At 37.7% G+C, this 19,297-nt stretch overlaps 1 protein-coding gene across 3 annotated transcripts in view; it reads right to left on the reverse strand.

Moving 5' to 3' along the window:
- drosha (drosha ribonuclease III) overlaps window positions 1–19,297 on the reverse strand; it is a 533,117-nt gene that overhangs the window by 119,857 nt on the left and 393,963 nt on the right. For all 3 annotated transcript variants that reach the window (XR_004337233.1, XM_032550765.1, XM_032550766.1), the window contains 12 exons: window positions 19,159–19,227; window positions 18,308–18,569; window positions 15,920–16,061; window positions 13,445–13,605; window positions 12,719–12,799; window positions 11,449–11,535; window positions 11,280–11,366; window positions 8,701–8,772; window positions 8,381–8,462; window positions 6,791–6,865; window positions 5,391–5,560; window positions 3,004–3,128 (listed from right to left, as the gene is read on the reverse strand). Coding sequence is in view for 2 of the 3 variants with exons in the window: in XM_032550765.1 (XP_032406656.1) it covers window positions 3,004–3,128; window positions 5,391–5,560; window positions 6,791–6,865; window positions 8,381–8,462; window positions 8,701–8,772; window positions 11,280–11,366; window positions 11,449–11,535; window positions 12,719–12,799; window positions 13,445–13,605; window positions 15,920–16,061; window positions 18,308–18,569; window positions 19,159–19,227 (1,413 nt within the window). In the remaining variant the exon portion in view is untranslated. The remainder of the gene's footprint in view (window positions 1–3,003; window positions 3,129–5,390; window positions 5,561–6,790; window positions 6,866–8,380; window positions 8,463–8,700; window positions 8,773–11,279; window positions 11,367–11,448; window positions 11,536–12,718; window positions 12,800–13,444; window positions 13,606–15,919; window positions 16,062–18,307; window positions 18,570–19,158; window positions 19,228–19,297) is intronic.

Consider the following 19,297-nt stretch of genomic DNA (forward strand, 5'->3'; position numbering starts at 1 on the left):
TTTCCATTACTATGAGCACTTATTGATTCCTATTTCTATCTGAAAAGTTACTTGTAAATTAGTTTGTCTTTTTGCAAGTGAACTAAGATTTAGTGAACTAGAATCTAGACAAAAATACTTGGTAAAATCCTGTGTTTTTGCAGTGTATGTCCTTCATAATTATAGGAAAGACTGTTAACTTTCAGTATTTTAGTCGCCAACACCCTCCATAGCTTTAGCAATAAAAAACATTTCATAAAAGAGCTAGCTGTTCACAGAGTGATGTATGCAAACATTAACAGAAAGTTTAGTGGAAAGAAAAAATGCAGTAAGGAAATAAAGATAAGCAACAAGGAGGCAATAAAAAAACCAGAAAACAAACAGAAAATAAGTCTAAAGGAAAATTGATCATTTTACTGAACTCTGATCCAGAACCGCAGTGCAATCTGGGAGGTGCAGGCTCAGCCCGCTAAGCAAGGTGGGTGGCATCAACTAACTCTCTGTCTTTGGTTACCTAACAACAACCTGTGTAACATGCGCAGCGGCCAATATTTCATTAAATTAGAGAAGTGAACAGATTAATGGCACACGGTGAAATAAGTGGTAATTTCTGTTAAGTTTGATGATTAAAATTTAAATATAAAAATGTCGTGCTATGACCCATGTAGTCCTAGGGAAGGCTGTTACAGCTGTCCAGCAGACAAGAATATCAATGGAAAGTTTAGTGGACGGAAGAAAAAAGACATGCAATATGGAGGATTAGTAAGCAAAGCCCAATCTATTAACTGTTAGCATAACTAGTTGTTGATGCAAATAGCTGCTAGCTTTAATGGCTGCCAGCTTAAGTAGCTGTTAGCTTCATTAGCATTTAACATGAATAGCTGCTGCTAGCTTCAGTTTATATTAGTGGAATATATCAAAAACTGGTTTGTTAAGACTGAATTTATTCCACAAATTAAAAATATAAATGATAAACATTTATTTAAATTTTATTAAAGTAGCTTTTAATGGATGTGAATTGCAGTTTTCTTTACATAAATCAGAGTAAAAATCATCTGAATGTCGGTAAATATCTGTAAATTAACACCTAACTTCAGAATATTAATGTAAAGATGAAACAAGGTAAACAGCTTTTATTTAATAGTCCCAAACGGACGCCTGGAGACGTCATCAGGACATAAAGCAGCCAATCACAGCGCAGAAGGCTGATTAGTTTCTCTGCCTCAGTTCAGGAAAGACTCAGCTGCTCCTGCAGGAATGAATGTGACAGGAATCACTTTCAGCTCGTGTCAGGTGCTGCTTTTATGAATTTAGAAAAATAAAAAAAATAAAGAAATGGAGGCCCGAGTTGAAAACAGACAGCAGGTTGAAGCGAAGCCACAGATTTCATCTTCTGTTTACCTTTTTCTGTCATTTTTAATTTATTCTCTGCAGTGATTTCACTCCTCTTCCATCATCCTGATTTATTTCTTCTCTGTGTACGTCCCCTGACCTCTGACATTATCATAGCTTCTGTGTCCGTTGGGCGGGGAGCGGAGAAGAAGAAGAAGTGTCAATAAAAGTTGCTGCTGATGTGTCTGTGGCTACGATTGCCGCCGCCATTGACGCTACGCGCGTCATTAGCTGCAATCAGAAATCCGGCAGGCAGCATCAGAAAAATGGATTTTCAGATTATTATTCTCTTGTTTTTCTCTTTATCCTACAGAGAAAGCAAAGGTTTTCCTTCCAATAACCTTTCCTACATTTTCTAACTTTACAAACCAACATAATTTAGGGTGTAACTGAGAACTGAAAAAAGAAAAATACACAATTTTCACACCATTTTTTAAAAATAAATCAACATCTAAAAAGTGCGGTGTGCATTTGTTTCTGGATTAATGAGCTGTAGATCCAACTTTCTTAGTTATTTGGGGCATTCTTTTCCCACAAATTCTCAAATGTATTCAAGCATGGGCTTTGACTAGACTAGACCATTCCAACACAGTTTGCACATCTGGTTGTATGTTTAAGGTTGATTATCTTCCGCCTCAGCCTCTAGCAGGTTTATTTCCCAATTATCAACCAGTTTGTATTTTTTATGCTCAAGAGAAGAGGTTCCCTACAGCATGATGCAGCCACCACCGTTGTTTGTTAAAGTATAAACAGCCATCAGAACGGCTTAACCATCCAAAACTAGATTAATAGTCCAGGTTTTCTGTAAAACGTACATCTATCTGATTTAAATCACAGAGTAGAAATCAAATAAACATCTAGATATTTATATGTATGTGGAAACATAAACATGCAAGGCCTTCATCAGAGCTAGCAGGAGAAGCAAAGGAAAGCAAGAAAGACAAAGAAAAAAGAAAGAAAAAAAAAAACAACAAAATAAGCAAAAAAAGAAAAGACCAGAAAGTAAAAAAGACAGAAAGCACCAAAGAAGAAAGCAAGAAGAGATGAGATGAAGAGATGAGGAAGAACCCAATAAGATGGATAGAAAAAAAGGAGGGAATGAAGCGACAAAGAAGAAAAGGACACAATGAAGACATGAAGGAAACAAAGCAGAAACAGAGGCAGTAAAACAAGGACACAAAGAAGCAAAAAGAAGATAAAGAAACTGAGTTAATAAAGTCTGGAAATATTGATGCTCTTCACAATGATCCAGAAAAAACAGTTGAAGTTTGAATTTCTAAGTTGATGAAATGTGGATGAATTTAATGTTTGTGTCTGTTAGCTGTCTAGTTTTAATTAAAGTTTGTAAACAGCAGCTCAGGTTTAAATTTAGCCTCTGTAAACAGGGTGTGTGTGTTTGTTGTCAGAACGCTCACATCATCTCATCTTCGTCTTCTGTTAATTATGCAGCAACACAGTACAGTTCTGTCGCCCGGAGTCCCCCGGATGTTACATTACTATTCACCAGACGCACGGCGAATCCGCGGCGCCGCCACGGAAACCCGGGACCCGTGACGACGCATGTGAAAACGTCGCCGTCCCCGACGCAGGGAGGCAGCCGCCCGCGTTTTGTGTTTTCTGCTGTGATCTTACTGGGGGTCTCCGGCGTAGCTGAGCTGAGCGGGCCGGATGCCGAAGTGAACGATGATGGGGAAGGTGATGACGTCTGGGTTGAACTGCTCCCTGTCCAGCTGGTCGATGCGCACCGAGCTCGGTTTCTGAGAAACAGGGAGGGAAGGACGCTGCATTCGTGTTTCCATCAGAAAAATTCAAGAACTTTTTGAGCGTTTTCAAACTTTTTCCACTTTGGAGATAAAAACAACACAAATTAACTTAAAAATTATACCATTTAGAGCATTAATTAAGCAAAAACTGTTCAAACAATATAAACATTTTGATTTAATGATAAAAAATCCTCTTCCTATAAATAGGTTTTAGCTAATTTACTAAAAAGAATGCAGTTTTATACAATTTTAGGCACCAAAGGGTTTTCTTATTTGCATCTTTTAATGTATTTTTAATATTGTATATTAAAAGCTTTAAAGGAAAATCTGTAGAATGGGTCACTTTTTATGCGACTAAATCGATTAATCGCTCAAATATTAAACTGAATAATCGATTACTAAAATACTCATTAGTTGCAGCCCCAATATACATAAAGCAAACTTTATTTTGATTAGTTACAGCCATAAAAGGCACTTAGTTGCACCAAGGGCCTTTCAAAGTTACTTATTTATTTCTAACACCTAAGTGGGTAAATGAAAAAGTGCAATTTTAATATGATTAATCGATTAATCACTCAAATAATTTACCAAATAATCGATTACTAAAATAAAGAGTTGCAGCTATAATTTATATTAACCCTGTTTTAGTTTGATATCCACCAAGTGCCTTTCAAAGTCACCTACTTGTACAACCCAAGTGGGTAAATAGGATAAATGCAATTTTAATATGATTAATCAATTAATTGTCAAAAATATTTGACTTGAATAATCAATTAATAAAATAATAATAAGTTGCAGGCCAAATTTATATTAAGTTCGTTTCAGTTTGATATCTATCAAGTCTCTTTCATAGTTACCCACTTCTCCTACATAAGTGGGTAAATGAAGAAATGCCACTTTTTTATATGATTAATTGATTAATCGTCATAAAAATGTATTAATTGACAGAATAATCAATATATTAATCAATTATGAAAATAAGCATTAGTTCCTGCCCTATTTAGATGTATGAAAATATCTGGTTTCAACTTTAAATAACATTTTTCAGATTTAAGCTTTTAATCAAACGTTAGATTGCACTTTATTACAAAACTGAGCAGCTTGAATATCAAACACTGAACTGAATTTCAAGTATTTTCAAGGGTTTCGAGCTCCTGGATGAACCCTGGAGAGACAGGGAGGAGAAAAATCATGTTACAGTATCAACATGTTTAGCCACCAGGCAGCCATCGCTCAATCAGCGGCGAGCCACAGGATGTGATATAAATGATCTAAACCACGAGGCGATCCGTCACAGAATGATAGAGCGAATGACAGGCAACCCGTCCTGCACCAGAACCCGGATCACAAGCCGCCTGTCGGCCGGTTAGGGGGATCAGAGGGAGCGGATGACACCGACTCGCCTCTAGACTCCCTCATCATCCAAACGTTTCATCCCAGGGTCAGAGGTCACTGCCGCTGACAGCAGAACCAGAGTTCAGATGATTTGATTAATCTGGAATCAAAGCACCGGACTGGGCTGTAAAAGAACCTGGACCAGACCTGGAAAAGAACCCAGACCGGACTGGGAAAAAGACCCGAACCGGAGTGGTAAAAGAATCCAGACCGGATTTGGAAAAGAACCCTGATTAGACTGGGAAAATAACCTGGACCGGATTTGAAAAACAACCCAGATTGGACTGGGAAAATAAACCGGATTGGACTGGGAAAAAACCTAGACCAGACTGGAAAAGAACCCAGACTGGAGCGGGAAACAAAAGTTTCTGAAGCTAAATCAGATTTATGGATCCACCTACATCCATGATGTTCACAGCTGGCCGTTTAACAAGAAAATGGAGAAAAACTGAAAATGTCCAGATGAGCAGAATTACTGAGACTTGAAAGGTGTGAATATTTACCCAAATAATATCTTTTATGTTTTATACTTTTATTCAACTGCTAATGTGTATAAATCAGCTTGTTTTGATATTAAAATAATTAATTTTTTGTCAAAAAGCCAGATTTTGTCACTGAGGATTGATTTACAGCATCAATAAAAGCAATAAAACATCTGAGGGAGTGAATACTTTCCACATTCTCTGACATCTTCACCCTCACACGGACACAGTTACTGCTTATCCTTTGAAAACAGAGGCTGAGTAAGAATGTCATCCGACTAAAAGCTTTGAGTGTGGAGGAAGACAAGGGAAGTTCTTCATGTCACAACCTGCTTCCTGCAGGGTCAGAGTTCAGGACAGAAGAAGAAGAACTCCTTACCATGCCGGGGTTGGTGACGATCATGCCTTTGCACTCCTCTGCGTATTTCTGCCAGTCCAGCTGCTCCCACTGCAGCATGTCTGCGATCTCCTCCTCTGGAACCAGCGCCTTGCTGCTGCGCAGGAGGTACAGCAGCACCTGGTGCATCGACAGAACCTCCTTCCCGCCGTCTACGATCACCCAGCAACAGAAAACATACGCAGGAATCATATAAAATGTGAATATGCGCTATTTATACCCGAGTGACTTCTTCAAATCGAATGAAATTGGGGCCAAACGTTTCTGCAGCATAAGTTTTCATTTGTGCTGCAATCATTTTAAAGATGTTAAATTTGGGTAATGTTGGGAGGGCTGGTTGACCATTTGACCTTAAAACCTTCATTAATATCAATTAGTTTGGTTTAACTAACCAAACCATTGGAAAAACCTGTTCCCCCCCTCACCTGTGGGGACGTTGCACCAAGAACTACTGAAGGAAACAACATGAAAATCCTCTGAAGAAGACTTGAACACAGCTTCCTTCTTCACAAAATGTCACAAAAATGGAGTGGCGTCAGATTTTATTGGTTTATCGAATTTCTCTTTTGACTTTAGCTAAAAACCACAAACCATTTCTCCTTTTAGCTCTAAGCTTTTTTTGGTTGCATTTACCCAGAATGCTCCACTTCCTGCTGTTGGAGCGGTATCCAGTCCACTTGTCCTTCACATTCGCATTCGAACAGCATCAGAGTTCACTTCAACCAAACAGAGACTGAGGTTTGTAGGCGGACCAGAGATTATCTGAACAGGGTGTTAACTTCATGAGCTGTTACGTTGGAAGGGCTACCATACCAAAATATGATTTAGAAACATTTTAAAAATGTTTAAAAATTATCATTAGGCTTTGCCACCCTGAGATGGACCAAAAAAGTGGTCACGTTTCTGGACCCACAATGGTACAAGAAGAACATGCAAATTAATCCAAGCTGGGATTCAAACCCAGAACGTTTTGTCTGCAAGGCAGCAGAGCTATTTGGACTATATGTCATTTTAAAGCCAGACGATGGTTTGTTATTCATGAAACACAACGGAAACAAGAGCGGGTGCATTTCTTTCTACCTGGACTGCATAAAAAAAGGTTCCTCCTCACAGATCCCATCAGAAACATTTGATTAGCCTTTGCTGTGCTTTTGTAAAAGAGCAGGATAAGTGTCTGTCTGCTGCTTCTTCAAATTGGGAGAGCTGGGAGAGGAATTGTTTTTTGATGGCATGATGGCAGGAGTCGCTGTGACAAATGCCACTGCAGTAGCAATGCAACAGCACCACCCGGTGGCTGAAAGGAGAACTGCAGCACAAACGGCAGCGAAATCTGAGATGCTGCTTTCGTATTTCAGTCATGTAAAGGTTTTAAAGAGTCCTACCCGGTAAGAATCTGACAAAACGAGGCATGAAATGGAAGCGCTGGCATCCAGAAGACTCTGAGTCGCAGTCAGGACCTGAAAAAGAGAGAAAACAGGCTTCAAAAAGTCCAAATAATCTGAGATTCAATGAATAAAATGAAATGACTCAATCTAAAATGTTTTATGAATCTATGCAGCAAATGGTTTCTTGCTAACATTTCAACTTTAAAGCCAAGGGATGAATATTATCTTTGTTTTTCTTGTAACAAAAACAACTTAATTAAGTTTTTCATTAATGCAATAGGTTCATTTTCTCTGCTTTACTTCACTTTAATGAATACATTTTTAAAGTTTTGCTTTTTAAACTAACACACTCAGGTTTGTTTTTACAACAATAGTCAAAATATTGAGTTTGTTGAGGGTACAATACTGAAAAAAGTACTGAAAAAAAAATCAACAAATTTAAAAACCATAGCAGATTAGATGAGTTTCATTCAGGGATGAAGTTTTGGAAATCAAACTGGTATTTCATAAAAACACAAATTAACTGGGATAAATAAATTTTTTGGGTTATATTTCACAAGCTGGTAAAATCAAGGGGAATGAACATAAATGTCACAAGAAAGGTATTTATCTGACTTTGAACACACAATGTCTATTGTTAAACATACACTGCAAAAATACAATTTTATCAAGTATTTTTGGACTAGTTTCTAGTGAAAATATCTTAGAAAACTTGAAATAAGATAAACTAACTTACAAGTAACTTTTCAGCAACAAACAGGCGCTTTCTTTAAGTCAATAATTCCTTCATTTTGGTGAAAAAGTGCTTGCTCAACTAGCAGATTATTTATTACTAGACATTTTGCCATGTTATAAGTGAAATAATCTGCAGATAAAACTAGTGTTTTTTTCATCCATGTTAAGAAATTATTGACTTAAACCAAGTACCTTTCTGAAACTAGTTTAATCCAATTAATCATTTCAACTCCAGTACTTTTTCATCAATACTGACTGAAAACAAACTACTATACCTTGATGAAAAGTTACTTCTAAGTTTGAAGTGTATTAAGATATTTTCACTAGAAACTAGTCCAAAAATACTTGGTAAAATTTGGGGGTTTTGCGGTAAAGTACTATATCTTAGGGAAAGTTTGTGTTTTTTAGTTTATTTTAACTGAATACTGCAAAAACAAAATATCACCAAGTATTTTTGGTCCAGTTTCTAGTTCAAATATCCTAGTACACTTGAAACAAGAAAAAACAAGCATTTTAATAACTTTTCAGCAAGATAATAGGATAATTGTTTTAAGGTAGTAATTCCTTAATATTTGCAATAACATGGGAAAATTTTCATGTTATAAGTGAAATAATCTGTTAGTGGAACTAATAGTTTTTTTTAAACAATATTAAAGAATTATTTATCTTAAAGAGACTCCTATATCTTGCTGAAAAGTTTTGTTCTAATTCAAATGTACTAAGATATTTGCACTAGAAACTAGACTTTGTGTTTTTGCAGTGTAGTGGCGGTAGTATCATACTGTGGGAATGTTTTCCTTTCAATACGGTTTCTTGTGACGATGTTAAAGCCAGTCGTTTCTTGTTTCGTACCCGTCAGGTTCCAGTCGTAAAGCTCCAGAATGTCCCGGAACAAGTACGAGGCGAACAGCTCCAAACCTCGGACGCAGTAGTTCTGGAAACAAGCAAGAAAACCCAGAGAAATGTCATCAAACATTCACTCTCACAGAACACCTGAAAGCTCATCTGACTGATCGATCCGATCAACTTTTGTAGGTCAAACCCGGAGGTTTCTCCTCCTCCTCCTGGAACGGATTAGCCGCTGGACTCCGCCGTTTGAGATAAAAACAAAAAGAAGAAGGAGAAGAAAAAGGGGAAAGAGGAGCTGCGAGATAAAGTGGTGTCTTACTGACCTCCGGTGTCATCTCCTCTATGAAGTGAATGGTGTAATCTATGTTGAAGCGGATCACTCGGCACAATGGAATCTGTGATGATGAAAGGAGCAGAGGACAAGGAGAAGAAAAGGACACGGCGTCTCATTACCACGGCGATAGGCAGAGGTTACAGCTTTTCAAGGAAAACTCATTAAAAGCTCCTTTTTTTAAAAAACTGGAAGCATGTATGGAAAACGGAAACGCAGGCAGATGCATTAAAAAGGCCCGACTCGTGGAAATTAAGCAACTGAAATCTGGCTAAAAGGATAAGCCAGCTCTTCTGTGTTTAATCTCCCCAGTTACACGGTCTTTGTTGTCGGAGCGCAGGGGTTCGTTTTAAGAGATTAACCTGGGAGCAGCGCTCAGTCCTGCCCGTCCCAGCGGCTAACTAGCAGCGAGCTAATATCGCTGCGCTTTTAGGTTTCCTAATCCGCCTCGCTCCGGCTTTTAACGAGGCCCGCTTAAATTATCCGCCTCAGATCGGGCCGCGTCCTCCAGGGTCTTTCATGCTATTGATCACATTAGCCAAACATGTGGGATACACTGCAAAAACACAAGATACGGCAGTATTTTGGTCTAAATTTCTAGTGCAAATATCTTACTACACTTGAAATAGGACAAAACCAGCTTGCAAGTAACTTTCCAGGAAATTATAGGAGCTTGTTTTAATTCACAAATTTCTTAAAATTTATGAAAAAGTACTAGAGCTGAAATGTTTAATCAGATTCATTGTAATTAATCAAGTACTGCAATAATGAGTTAGCTTAGTAATCGATTAATCGTTAACTGGAGAAAACAGATTCTAAAAAAGGTAATTTCCTGAAACATACTCAGTGCAGTGATTAGGACAAAACTGTGCAAAATAAATGTGGATTTTGAGTTTTAGACACTGTAAATATGTTTTAGCCTAAACTAAAACAAAAAAGCTTTTTTTTTTTTAAATAAAAGGAACTGAATCATTTGCATCTCTTAATGTATTTTTAATATTGTATAAAAAAGGCTCAAGTCGGTAAATGAAAAATTTGCCAAATTTGCCTTAATCATTTTTAATGGCTTTTACCAATTAATCAATTACTGAAATAGTTAGTTAATTAATAATTAGTTGCATCCCTGAAAAGTAATAGTTCCGCTGACTATTATCCACTTAAAACAGGGGAAAGATATTTTATAATAAGTGAAATAATCAACCTGTGGAACCAGAACTTTTTCATCAATATTAAGGAATTATCTACTTAAAACAAATTCCTAGATCTTAGTGAAAAGTTACTTTTATCTCGTTTTAGGTACTACAATATTTGCACTAGAAACCAGACAAAAATACTTGCAGTGCAAAAAAATAAAACACTTTGTAGATCTGTGGCCATAAATGAGAGTTAAAGTTTTCTAAAGAGAGACAGAAACCAGGCTGAGCTCAAACGGCTCCGGATCGAGTCGTTCCTCTTTAATGGCCGACAGCCAATGATGGGCCTTCAAACGGCACGGCGGCGACTTGGTGGCAAGGTCAGCCCGGCTACAAAGGAGCCGACCCGCAGCCAGAAGCTGATTTTTGAAGTTATGTTTGAGGAAACTGGATCTGAAAGCTGAGGAAGGCTTCGCTCAGCGCGTTAACTGGAGGAGGGTCAAAGGAGAGCTGACGGCGGGAGAGGGAATAGTAAAAATCAGGTGTATTCCTCATGATTAAAATGGTTGTTTGAGCTAAAAGCAAATATCTATTATGTTTGACATGTCTGGAGAAACAGATACACCTCTTGGTCTTTCATCCACACAAATGTTTCATGCCATTAAAAATTATTATTTGTTTTACAAGAACTCAGATCAAAGTGGAAATTTAAGAAAACTCTTTACTTGTGTTTGCATGAGTTCATAGGTAAACATTTGGAGTAAACGTCGGAAATATGAAATTAGAATTTCATCACAATATTTCTTGGTGCTGTGATAATAAAAAAATATGATAAATTAGTTAGAACTTATTTTTTGTTTTAGGCAAATGTATGGCTGTGACTGCATGTCACTGCACTCATAACGCTACAAACAAATACTGTTCTTGAGAAATATTCCCTTTTAAAATAAGCTTTTTAAGGATGCCACACATTAAAAAAAGAATGAGATATGTGGAACAAAACATTTCCAATAATACTGTCAGTTTTATTTTACACCAATACTTGAATGATAATAAATTAATCACTTATAAAGTGGGAAAAATGTCTTATTATAAGTTAAATAATCTGCTAGGAATTCAAACAAGCTCCTATCTAATGCTGAAAAGTTAGTTTTTTCTTATTTTAGTTGGACTAAGATATTTTCACTAGAAACTAGAAAAAATACTTGGTAAGATTTTGTATTTTTGCAGTGCTGAAATGCTGCAAACCCACAAACTTACAATTCGTAATTAAATTAATTCATAAAATCTGGAGGAATTAGAAATTATAGCTTTAAACTATCAACTCCTCCTGGTTAAAACCAAAAAACGAATGCAAAAACAAAAAAAACCCATAAAATCTGGTCAGTAAACATGTCTGACCGGCTTGTTAATCGATTAATCGTTTCCTCAGACTTACGTTGGTGAGAGGAGTGTGGGAGAACAGAGAGAATCCTTCGAACAGATACTCGTGGTCATCGTACTCTATCACTGTCGGCCGGTCGGTCTGGAAAAGAAGGAAATCAAAACAGTGGAGTGAGACATCTGAGTTGCTGTCATGGAGGAATGAGACGCTGATGACATCATACCAGGAAGTTGGTGGGGGGAGACACCGTGATCCTGTAGTGGAACAGTTTCCCGGCGTTGTTGTTCATGGGACGGCACTGCTTCACAGGCTGGCAGCAAAACAAGAATTACAATCAGAAAATAAATACATTTCAGATAAAACTGCTATTTCAGTAAACAATTCATTGATGACTAAGCTAGCTGGTGATTATTTCAATAATCAATTAATCGGTAAAGACGTATATTTACAGACAGTTTTTATTTGATCTTAAATGTAAAATGCATATTTATTTTGTACAGTTTTGCCCGAATTACTCCTCTGAATATGTTTTTATTTTCTTCTAGCAAATGTATTTTTTTGCATCTTTATATTCCAGTTACTATATAAGTTTATAATTATTTGAAGAATCGATTAATCGTTTCACCCATACAGGATTTTTATCTCAATAATGTTTGTTTTTCAGTTGAATTATACAGGATGTGTCTCAATGAAAGTGAATTAAGTTCCTAAATGATTGATGATTTCGCTGCATTAGGAAAACTTGGTAAAGAACTGAATTTAAAATCTCATGTCAAGTAGCAAATCTTAGTTTCAGCTAAAACATTTACAGAGTGAAGGTCTGTTTTTAATGCAAAATGTATATTTCGTACAGTTTTGGTCTAATGTCTAATCTGAATCTGTTGTTTTTCAGCAAACTTGCTTTTTTGAGTTTCTTTACTCCAGTCAATGACTAATTGATAGTTGACAATTTTTTGAATAATTGATTAATCATTTCAGTCTGTCAAAAGGTTTACTTGTGTAAAAATCTAACTGGAATACATTTAAAAACTATTGATAACAAAAACTTTGCATTTTCACTGCAGAGAATCAACGTTTTATATCCGTGTGGATTGAAAATCTCATGTCAAGTAGAAAATATGCAACAAATCTTGTCAAGACTGATGTGCAAATTGAGCAAACTCCAAAATACCTCCTGTAGGTTGGAGGTTTATTAATCAATGCATGATTTTTATCAATTCGTGCTGCAAGAAGGTCTGATATCAAGGCTAAAATGTGTTTAATTCTTCCACTGAAGGGGCTAACAGAAGCTAAAGCTTCTCATGAAAACATAATCAGTGAGTCACAAGGACCCGAGTCTATTTTTTAATCTTCTTATCCAGGTGATGGAGTCACATTTATTGTAGTCCGTGAGAGAATGGCCTTTGTGTGGGAATGAGTGAGATGCTGCCCTTGGCCGTGCTGTGGCGCAGCGTCGAGGTCACGATGGGTGATTTATTCACAGCGCGCCCCACCTCCTCTCCGGGGTAGATGCTGTGGCGGATCCCCGTTCGTCTGGCCTTGGCGCTGCACTTGCACAGGGGGCCATCATTCATCTGGACAGAGAGAGAAAGGAAGAGAGTGATCCATGATGGCGCCAGGTAGAACCAGAGGAAACGCTGCAGGCTGCCGACCTTTAGCTCCGAGGTTTTCATAGGTTCAGGAAGAAATCAAGATGGCGTCACAGAAACAAGGCAGGATCGGACAGTTAAATCTGCTGGGATTTACTCCCACTGGAAGAATACGGTCCCGATCGACGGAAGGAGCGGAAAAGATCCGGAAGGAATCTGGATCTTTACATCTATACATTTACATATTCTAGATGTAAATTTATAGATTTGTAGATCAATGGCAAATATTTCTGAAGTGGTGAAACTTTGAATATGGAGAGAAAAAAGCAAAGGAAAAGAGTAAGAGAAAGAAAAGAAGGAAAAAATAAAGACAGAATTATGGAAGTAAGGATGGAAGAAGGAAAGAAATGAGGGCGAAAGAAGAAAGAAAAAACAGAAAGAAAAGAGAGAGAAAGAAATATAAAGGTAAGAGATAGAAAGAAAATGAAAGCATGGAAGAAGAAAGAATAGAAATGAAGAAAGGAACTTCCCCGGTTGTTTTTCCTGCTGGCCCCCTGACCAGCTGCTCCTCCACCAGTACCCTCCCCAGTCTCACTGGTCTGAACTGGGCACTATCTGGTTTCGTCTCACCTGTCCCGGGTCGTTGTACCACAGCTCCTCATGCAGACGGTCCGGATGCGCCTTCTTCCGCTTGATCTCAGCGATGACGTCGAAAACCTCGGAGTCGGAGCTGCTGGAGCAGCTGCTGCCGTCGCCGTCCGACTCGCAGTCCGACTCGCTGCTGCTGTCGTCTGCAATGAAAAGGTAAAGGTAGAGGCTGCTCTTAAAGGTCACTGAAAGGTCACCGACATCAGAGGCGTCACCAAGTAAATACTCTTCTGTAAAGGAACCAGAAGCTTTAGTTTCCACTGTGAGGCCTGCCCTCATTTCCACCTGACTCTTCATAAACAGGAAGAAACTGGCATCAAATAAATGATTATAGAGACAGTTCAAGGAAGGAAGGAAAGAAGAAAGGAAATAAGGAGGGAAGGAAGAAATGAATAGCAGAAGAATTATAAAATTCAGGAAATAAGGAACAGAGGAAAGAAGGAAGGATGTATGAATTGATAAAGTAAAGTTGGAAGGAAGAATGAATGGACAAAGGAGAGAAGGGAAGACAGATTCATTAATGCATGAAGGAAAGAAAGAAGAAAGAAGGGGAGGAGGAAAGGAAGCAATATAAGAAAGGAAGAAAGGAGGGAAAGAAGAGAGGAAGGAAAGAAGACTGAAGGTCAAAAGGAAGCAAAGAAATGAAAGAAGGATAGAAGAAAGGAAGGAATGAAGAAAAAAGGAAGGAAGGAAGGAAAAAAAGGAGGAAGAAAAGAGATAGAGGAAGGAAGCAAAGGAAGGAAGGAAGCAAAGGAAGGAAGAAAACAGGAAAGAAGGAGACAAAGAAGGGAAAGAATGAATGAATGAATGAAGAAAAAGGAAGGAGGGTAGACTAAAGGAAGGAAGGAAGCAAAGAAAAGAGAGAAGGATAGAAGGAAGGAAGGAATGAAGAAACTTAAGAAGTGGTTAATGGAACCAGCAGGTCCAGTTTCCTCTCTGAGCCCGGAGGCTGGCCCTCACTTCCTTCATCGCCTCTCCATTAACAGAAAACAAACTGCAGGATTATAACGACTGTTCAGACGTTTCGTAGCTAAACTGCTTCTTCAATTCTTATCAGCTTTTTAACGCCAGTTCTTTATTATGTGACCAGAGCCCAGACCCACTTATTCACAAAGTGAAATTGAGCAGGAGGGATTCATACGAGCTGAAACAGACGGAGTGATGCAGATAGCATCGTAAACAAATTGGCTTCTGGTAGCAAAACGTTACACAGACAGACGAAGAAGAAGAAGAAGAAGATGGACGCCCCCATTAAAGCCTTAAAGACCCAACGCTGGGAGCTGCAGCAAAATACCTGAGCAAACGTCTTAAACTGATCCGAACTAAACCTCCTGGTTCTTCAGAAAAGGTTTTTGGTGGATATTTTTTAAAAGCATCCTTCCATGAAACTTTAGTTGTGTTTTTGCCCTTGCAGGAAATTTGGCCAGATTATGCTTTTTAAGATACATTTAGGATAAAATTTATTTGAGAGGCATTGAATATATTTTTAACATAAATAAATAGATATTTTAATTCATTGTCTTCAAATCACTGCAGAAGAAGTAGAAAAGTAAAAGCAGAAGAAGTACAAGTAGCCAAAGAAGTGAGAGAAAAAGTAGCAGTAGATGAAGTAGAGGATGTAGAAGTGGAAGAAGCAGCAGAATAAAAAGTAAAAGAAAAAATACAAGTAGGAGATGACATAAAATTAGTATAAGATGTGGAAGTAACAAAAATAGAAGTAGAAGTAAGAGAAAAAATAGAAGTGGCAGAAGAAGTAGCAACAGAAGAAGTGGAAGTAACATAAGTTAAAGAATGTGCAACAGTAATGGACATATATTCATTAATCTTGTCCAATGTCTGGAGTCTCATGTATTTATGCCAACATCAACCTAATGAGGGACAAGCAGACAGAAACTAGCCTGGGGCTACAATCTGGCATATTTATGATTAATATACACTATCAATGTTTTAAATGAATAAACCTGAATCAGGATATCTCTATGGTGATTTTTTAAATGATTTATTTCAGTTTCCAAACAGATAATTAACTGGCATTTTCATCACTTTTAAGGTTTCACACAATAGCAGTTTATTTTTTTTAATGTTATTTAACAGAAGCATGTTGACCTCATGCTCTGATGAAGCCCACCTATTGAAAAACCTTTTCATTTAATTCACTCCAAAGCTCACTTTTTTTCTCCACGTAAACAGTTAACATGTCTAAACCCAAGATTAAATCTTCATACAAAATAAAAAATATAAAAGTTACAAATAAACACACCTAATCTGTCATTTTAGTATATTTTATTTCACATTCTTCCCTTTATAACTGGGATTAAAGGGTCTATTTAAGGCATCAGATAACTCAAATAAAGTTACATTGATTTAATGTTTTCTGCATCAGGATAAAAAACTAAATCCAAATAAAATTTATAAAGGAAAACTGCAACAGAACCAGTAAAGCGTTGGGCTACACACCTGGATCCTCGTCCAGTTTGGTTTTAGGCGGCTCCCATCTGGGTCGAGCGGCTTTGGCTCGTTCCTGCCTCTTTACGAGTTCGTCCTCGAAGCGTTCGTAAAGGTCGCGCAGTTTGCTGGTTCCCACAACTGTGGAGTCGCCCTGAAACAGAGAAAGGAAATGGATCTCCGTGTGCCAAGTAGCAGATCACAAGCTTTAAAACATGATGTGTAAATTCTTGGTAAAAATTTAAAAAAGCAAATTCACAAACATGCCATAATACAGCTGGAATGCCGCTCACTAAGGAAGAAGCCATTACTCTTCTGTCAAAGGTTTTGGCTCAAGTTTCTCTTTACTGAGTTTCGGCGCTATAACTTTTTGGGACACTTGGAAAAAGGTTTCTCCGACAGTTGCTTTTTTTCTTAAGCATAAAAACCCATTACAATTTGCAAATGTATTCGGGCATAAGGATTTTTTCCCCTGTGGTGTCTGACTGTAATGATTATTGTTGGATTTGAAACGTTTGAAGGAACCATCCGTTGATGGAAACATGCTAAAGGTTTCTAACGTCCAAGCAATGGTTAAAGAGGACTGAAGTGAATTTAATGCAATTTTTGCCTCCAACGCCTGCAGAGAAATTATTATTACACATGAAGAACACTTTAATGTAACTTTCTGTGACATTTACAGGAATGTCAGAGTATGAAGTGACAAGGTGGGCTGTCTGAGTGGCTTAATGTGATCACTTCATTAGATATTAGGTTTCTAGAGACTGAAATTCGCTTTGTGGGCCGATCAAGTAACAAAGATCATCAAGACAAACTGAGTGCTTTAAGAATGCAACAAATACTCTCCTGAAAGCTCATTTTGAAAACTGTGAAAACGTAATTTTGTCCCGGAACGAGAAGCACATTAAATTATCAAGCTTTCATTCCCATAAAGCGGTTCCATTTAACCTTCGACCTGAGCGCCAAAGTCACTCTACGCCCTCTGTTTTTTCACTCGGTGATAACATCCTCATTGTCCCGGCAGAAAAAGCACAGGCAGTCGTGATAAATCAGTTTACTCCGACATTTACAGTCACTCTGGCGTTCCTGGAAGAGCAGCCAGCGTTCCTGCTGCAGCTTTCACCGACTCCTGGTAAAGGTCAGTGTTGGAGAAAAACACAGAGCTGGGATCAGGAAGGCTTTTAGCGTGCAGGAAGTGATCTGAGGCGTCGCCTGACGATCTACAGCATGGAGTCAAAATCTTTTTCACTTTCAGCCACATCAAGACCGTGAATGCTCCAGAATGCATTAACAGAATCCATTAAAAAACAGTTAAAATATGAATAAATAGCTGTGTCTGTATTCAATAAGTTCTTAAAATTAAATAATATCGAACATCTTCTCACACTGATTGTTTTGGTGATTTTTTTTTCAATTTAAATTACAAATTTAGAAATATTTGCAAGACATTTTTGCAATATTTTTGCTTATATATGGCCAAAATACGGCTTTTATCACTTAATGGCAATAACTTGGCAGCTACTGAAGCAGCAAATAAAATACTGCCACCTACAGGTGGGAGTTAGCATCACTTAAACAGAAAGTTTTTGACCATTTTTGCATGAAATTTGCAATAAACTCGCAATTATGCTTTCACGTTTTTCCACTCTGATGCATAATTCTGAGTTTGTTACACATTTCTGTAAAAATGGTGAAAATGTTTGGGTTTAAGTGATGCTAACTCCCACCTGTAGGTGGCAGTATTTCTTAATTCTACTAAACTGCTGCTTGAGCTTTAGTTGATGTCAAGTTATCCTTTATTGAGGTGGAGAATAACAGAAAGTTTCATTTGACATCATACATAAGTGCAAATATTCCTAAATTTCTTGTAGATATATCTAAGTGTGATCTTAATTGCAAAAGATATAAAAAATAAATCAAAAACAATCATGAAATCCCAGAGGAATTAGTCAGGGTGACAAGGTTTTGGATTCCCTGGCAGATTGAGAAAGAGAAAAAGAGAAAAATGTCTTATTGTAAGAGAAATAATCTGCTAATGGAACTAGAATTTTTTTAAATCAATATTAAGGAATTATTTACATAAAACAAGCTCATATATCTTCCTGAAAAGTTACTTGTAAATTAGTTTTGTCTTATTTCAAGTGTAATAAGATATTTGAACCAGAAACTAGACAAAAAAATTGTGTAAGACTTTGTGTTTTTGAAGTGTGAAAATTTAAATTTATTGTGCAAAATCGCCAAAAAACTGGAGGGACTGATTGATGTAACTTGGCAGTGAACAGATAAATGTCCCTTTGATTTGACTGATAAAATAATATTTAAGCACACAACTGTTCTGAGTTCATCTGGAAGGCGGGCCGGGTTTGGCCCATGAACCAGAGTGTGCTGAGCAGAACGTACCACTTGGTCCATGGGGTCGTTGGAGTAGTAGCTCTCGGCGTGAGTGCAGCGGATCCAGGCGGGTTTCAGCTGCTCTTCCTCCTCGTCGTACTTCTCCTTCTCTCTGTCCCGCTGCCGATCGCGCTCCCCGAACGCCTCGTCGTTGTCCCGGCTCCGGAGGGACGAGTAGCTCCGCTCCCGGCTCGGCCCCGAGGAGCTGTCTGACCTCCGCTCCTTCTCCTCCTCCCAGCGCCCTCGCTTCCTTTCTCGGCTCGTTGAGCGGCTACACAAAACAAAAATAAAAACACACTTTCAGATTTCTGTCTTCTAAAAATGGCTCACATCTTTTTGAACTCTGGTTGCTTTTTTCCCCACTCATTTCAAGTTTAGTCTTTTGACCTAAATCTAAAAAACGCTGAAAAAGATCACTTTATTGGTCATAATTTGTCATGAAAAATATATTTTCACGATAACATTTTGATTTATCACTATCATAATAAATTCCAATTAATCCACTGCAAAAACAAAATCGTACCAAGTAGTAATACAAGTTATAAAATGGGACAAATGTAAGAACTAAGTAGAACTTTTTCATTAATATTAAGGAATTATTGACTTAAACAAGCGCCTGATTCTTGCTGAAAAGTTACTAGTAAGTTTCAAGTGAACTAAGATTTTTGCACTAGAAACTAGACAAAAATATTTGGTACTTTGTGTTTTTTTCCAAGTGGAAATTAAAGTTTGATCTTTGAGAGGCTGTACTTTTATCATAACCTTATTGTTTTATTAGTTGAAAATTGTCTCAAAATGACAATATCATGAGTTTTAAGGTGACATACTGCTGCCTCCCTGTGTGAACCTGAAAGTCGTACCTCCGAGGTCTCTTCCTGTACCGATCAGGTGACTGGGATCGACGAACATCTCGGTGGCGGTACCGCTCCCTGTGATGAAGCAGACAGGAGTGAGATCCTTATTACTGAATAGTTTTTTATTGATTAAGAAATATGATTT

The sequence above is a fragment of the Xiphophorus hellerii genome, chromosome 21 (assembly GCF_003331165.1).
Source record: "Xiphophorus hellerii strain 12219 chromosome 21, Xiphophorus_hellerii-4.1, whole genome shotgun sequence".
Lineage (NCBI taxonomy): Eukaryota > Metazoa > Chordata > Actinopteri > Cyprinodontiformes > Poeciliidae > Xiphophorus > Xiphophorus hellerii.